This window comes from Amphiura filiformis, chromosome 13 (assembly GCF_039555335.1).
Source record: "Amphiura filiformis chromosome 13, Afil_fr2py, whole genome shotgun sequence".
NCBI lineage: Eukaryota > Metazoa > Echinodermata > Ophiuroidea > Amphilepidida > Amphiuridae > Amphiura > Amphiura filiformis.
Window position 1 is genome coordinate 33033683 of NC_092640.1, and position 4982 is coordinate 33038664.

General features: G+C 38.2%; 1 protein-coding gene across 1 annotated transcript; it reads right to left on the reverse strand.

Annotated features, from left to right (window-relative positions):
- Positions 1-2206: 2206 nt before the first annotated feature.
- Positions 2207-4748, reverse strand: LOC140168257 (uncharacterized). Its single transcript, XM_072191591.1, has 3 exons — positions 4606-4748; positions 4057-4113; positions 2207-2819 (listed from the first exon to the last, which is right to left on the reverse strand). The coding sequence occupies exons 1-3, from the start codon at positions 4679-4681 to the stop codon at positions 2611-2613; spliced, it is 342 nt and encodes a 113-aa protein (XP_072047692.1). The 5' UTR covers positions 4682-4748; the 3' UTR covers positions 2207-2610.
- Between the last annotated feature and the right edge of the window lie 234 nt (positions 4749-4982).

The window sequence follows — 4982 nt, forward strand, 5'->3', positions numbered from 1 at the left end:
TGGTGCGCGCCACAAAAGGGGCATGCTCGTCGACAGGGTCACGTAAGACAAAATTATACCGGTTTGTTAAAGTGTCAAGATTGTCAATACAACCCTGCAAGAGGTCGGAAGCAGCGATGTCCTCACAAAACTGGTTGGCATCAACATCACGAAGTTTTCGCCCGCGAACAAGTTTCCTAGCAGGGGGTGGTCGAGCAATCCGAACGGAACACCTCACAGCAGAGTGATCAGATGGGAGATCATTATGAATTGATACTGCAGACACAAGGTCATCATCTTTGTGAGAGATGAGAAGATCCAGAGTATGCTTACGCTTGTGGGTGGGGCCGCTGACGTGTTGGACGAGGTTGTGAGAGTCCAAGATGTTAATGAAGGCAGCAGCTTCACGCTTCTGGGGTGTCAACATGGACATTAAAGTCCCGGCTAGAAGAACTTTTGATGACGCCGCAGTCAATGTTTCAAGGAGCGATGAAAATACGTCAAGAAAAACAGAACTTTTAAAGCTATTCTTGGTATTGGCAGGCGGTCTATAGACAACAACTAATCTGAACGAATTAGAAGGTGATGTAATCTGCACATCCATATGTTCAAAGTTTGTGAAGTCAAGAGTGTTGTTATTTTTGACTTCCAATCCTTTACGAACCAACAAAGCAACTCCTCCGGCTTTGCCTTTCAGGCGAGGTTTGCTATAAAGGGAAAAATGGGAAGAGTGTTTTGAATGTCAGCAATAGCACGATTGTCGCGATCACTACCAGTAAGCCATGATTCTGTAATGGCGAAGACATCCAAATGATTATGGATAATAAAGTCACATAAGGAAGCAGTTTTTTTTTCTTGCAAGAACGTGCATTCCAAGCTGCAAATTTAATAGGTGCATTATGGGTGCTATCTCTGGCCAGTGGTATAGACACAAGGTTACTGAAGTTTGGTTTTGGGGCACGGCGAGCATTGCATTTTGATTTTCTGGTTTTAACACAAGTCTTAATAGATTTCTTTTTATGACGACCACCTCTATATCCTCTAATCTTAGGTCGAATAATCTTGATTGCATTATTAGTCACAGTTTTTAAAGGATATGATGACACATGTGTGTTAAAGCAGAACGGTCTCATTGTGATCGAAGCTAATCAGGTGAAAGTCGATAAGTCGATACTGAAGTCGATCTGAAGTCGATCTGAAATCAACACATTATAGCATACATGGCGTTTACTATACTGATACTGTACATAGTACTCACGATGAATCCAGTGCAAAAGATGAATGTTTGTTTCAAAAATCACACGAAAATGACACATAAATCCACAGTCAAATGTAGGTCATAATTGGCACAGTATAATACAAAATCCAATCACACAGCAGTTTATACAGAAAACGAGACGAAATCAGTTGAAATAGGCAAAAAATCGGGAGCACAAAATTAATACCGCAGTTCGAGATCAGCGCCAAACAAAGCAATCCCTGACCGAAATTTGACACAATTTTGACATATGTCAAAATTATGTCAAACAAAAACGATAAGAATTGGGACATTTATTTGACACAAATTTGACATAAATTTGACATATGTCAAATTTGTATAAAAAAATTTGACATATTTTTGACATAGTTCTATGTTAAAAGTATGTCAAATCACATTTGTGTCAAAATCATGTCAAATATTATTTTGTGTCAAAATTATGTCAAACAGGATCATATTTGACATACTTTTGATATGTCAAATATGTGTCAAAATATATTTGATACATATTTGACATAGTACTTGGTTATGTTAAAATTGTATCAAATCGTGATCATATTTGACACACTGATGTGAATGCAGTGGTGGAGCTGCCGTTGAGGTGAGCCAGCACAGGGAATCCTTTTCTACCCTGTTGCCCAGGTGCATGCACAGCTTCCAGTCAGTGCCAAGTTATTTGAAATCCCACTTGAGGGCAAAAAAATGCCACCAAATATTCAGATTTGTGCAAAATTGTGTCAAACAGGATCATATTTGACATACCCCGGTACTTTTGATATGTCAAATTTGTGTCAAAATAAATTTGATACATATTTGACATGTAGTTCTTGGTTATGTCAAAAGTATGCCAGAATGTGATCACATGGCTGCACCACAAAGGTGAGGGGCACGGAGGGGCTTAATTTTCCATTAAGCTTAAGTTTTGCCCAATGAAAACCAAAAATCACTGAAAATATTGATGAAAACATATTAATGACAGAATTGGATGCTTTACGCCCAATATTTATTGATATACTATTTACCCGACTACCTCTCAACCAATATTTTTAAACTTGTAGCTTGACCTGTAAAATATTTTGCGAGTAATTTAATACCAAATTAAAATTCAAATACGGTATGCAAAAACAAACACATGTGACCTTAATACAGATTATTTCACATAAAGTTGTTGTGACCTTAATACAGATTATTTCACATAAAGTTGTTGATCGGTCGGAAAGAGCAATCTGACTTTTTTGGGGGCCAAATAGTGAGAAAAATAGTCTTAAGTTTGCCACTCATGTATTCTAAACAATAATTAGTACTAAACATAATTAGTGCGAAGTTTTGACGGATCCATTTGAAATCATGAATCAGAAAAATGGTCTTTAAAGTTAAGTTTTATGTGCATGATCCAGATCTGCATGATCTTTAACAGTCCGAGTCAAAATTAGCAAGGTTCTTTTTTCACATTCTTCTTTGCGTAAAATCTGAATTCTGAACTCCTCATTTTGCATAACTGATATGTACAGCATTTTCTTCTTGATGAGTCGCCATTGATGAGTTGCTATTCCTGCCGATTCGGATCCCTTTTCAATAGCATCTGAAAGCAAATTGAACATAAAGTTACAAATTAAATAAGCTTACACATTTGGTAGTTTTCTGAAACAACTGAAAAAATATTTGGTGTCATCAACAAGAAATTCAGGATCATCAAGAGTATATGGTTGGGCAGCTATTTCCACATTACTTTTTTAGAAATTAGAATCCATCAGGAAGAATCCATTACCTGGGATTTTTTCTCCCAGATTGACCCAAAATACATTTTCGAGGCTCTCAAGCATGCCTAGTTCTCAAGTACCGTAACTATTTCTATTAAAGGTATGATAGGCAAACCTTAGTTAACACATTTGCTATACTCATGCAGCCAAATTGGTCCAAAAATACAATACAAATTTTACATACAGCACGGGTATACATAGAAAATTAAAAGAAAAGATTTTTCAAGGAAACCTGCATAAATATATACGGTGCGTGCGTTACCGTGCCGTAATACTTCAATGAATAACAATGCAATAAATGTACTTATCTTACCATTGCTAATTAATATTTATCAGTCCATATGAAACAAGTTTGGTAAATTAGATAGTGTCATTCAGTTTACGCTTTCTCAGATAGGTGTCCATTTTCTATCTTGCTCCATCACTTGCAAGACATTTTGATATAAATGAATTATAGGGGGGGAGGGGCAAAGGTTTTTTGGCAGGCCAAAAGGGGGGGGCAAGCATATTTGGCAGGTCGAAGGGGGGGGCAAGCAATTTTGGCACAGATATTTTGGGCAATCGTTTATATTACGCCCTAAAAGGCGTGAGGAAAACATTAAGAACACGTTCAAATATGCAAAATTTCCAGCTCGCTGCGCGCGCATTATATGTTAAGACAATTTAAGGTTTTAAATTAGGGGTCCCCAAAATCTTGTATGTGTAAGGGGGGGGGGGCAAAGATTTTTTGGCACGTCAAAAGGGGGGGGCAAAGGTTTTTTGGCACGTCGAAAGGGGGGGCAAAGGTTCTTTGGCACGGCCAGGGGGGGGGCAAGCGATTTTTGGCAGACCATTTTGAGAATTCACCCCCGGTACACATAATTATTGCACCACCCCTAACCTGAGAAAGCGTAAACTGAATGATACTACCTAATTTACCAAACTTGTACCATATATGGACTGATAAATAAAAAGCAATGGTAAAAGTACATTTATTACATTGTTATTCATAAGGCAGCCACACGTAATAAAAACTAAATAGCTGCCTGATTTATTTGTCATTAAGTTAAAAACACCTACCATGCACAAACTTCAAGCTTGTAGTGCGCGATGGACCCATTTTCCATGCAGAAACGGCTGTAAATAGAGAAACATGCACATGGCAGCTATTATTATAACGTCAAATATGTCTGAAAATAGCTGCCTTTGTGATTAGTTCAAATGGATTTGCATTTTATTGAGTATTGTCTGAGATTTGAAGTACTATAAAAACTTTCACTAAAGGCAGCTATTAATGTGTGTGTATAACTGTATACATAATACAATAGCTGCCAGCCGGACTTTAGCTGCCGGTTGCCTCTGTCCGAACTTTAAGCTCACGTGGACCCCCTTCCCGACCTCCGATTGAATTTAAATTTGGAGGGGATGATTTTCTAGTTAAATGGTACAGTTTGACACTAGGAGCAAAAAATATGGTTGAAATGAGGGGCACTTGATGCACCCTAACTGGTAGGCCTACAGACTACAGTGATACATGTAGTGATGTACTGTAGTAATGTGTATAAGTAGAAGTATAGGTAAGCTTAAAATACATTTTTTAATTTTCAAAAATGTTGACTGTATACTTACCATGTGCTTTATCCAGTACATACAGCATCCGATGATGCAGTTTAGTCTTAAATTGATTGGTACTCAGTAGCAGCATGAACAGCCAAAACTAAAATCTTACTCCATTGTCCCACCATGCTGCATGCATTCATGATTCACGTCAGGGCCGTAGCAAGCAGGGCGGCCGGGGATGCCATGGCCGCCCCACTTTTTGAGAAATTTGTTATGTTTTTCTTTGTATCTTTATTTCAATATGGGCATAGATTTGTAATTTGGCCGCCCCATATTTGTGATGGCCGCCCCACATTTTTCGACCTTGCTACGGCCCTGATTCACGTCACACTGCAGTGCAGTCATACGTTTACTATATAATAGCTCAAGCCTGTCCACCGAATCAC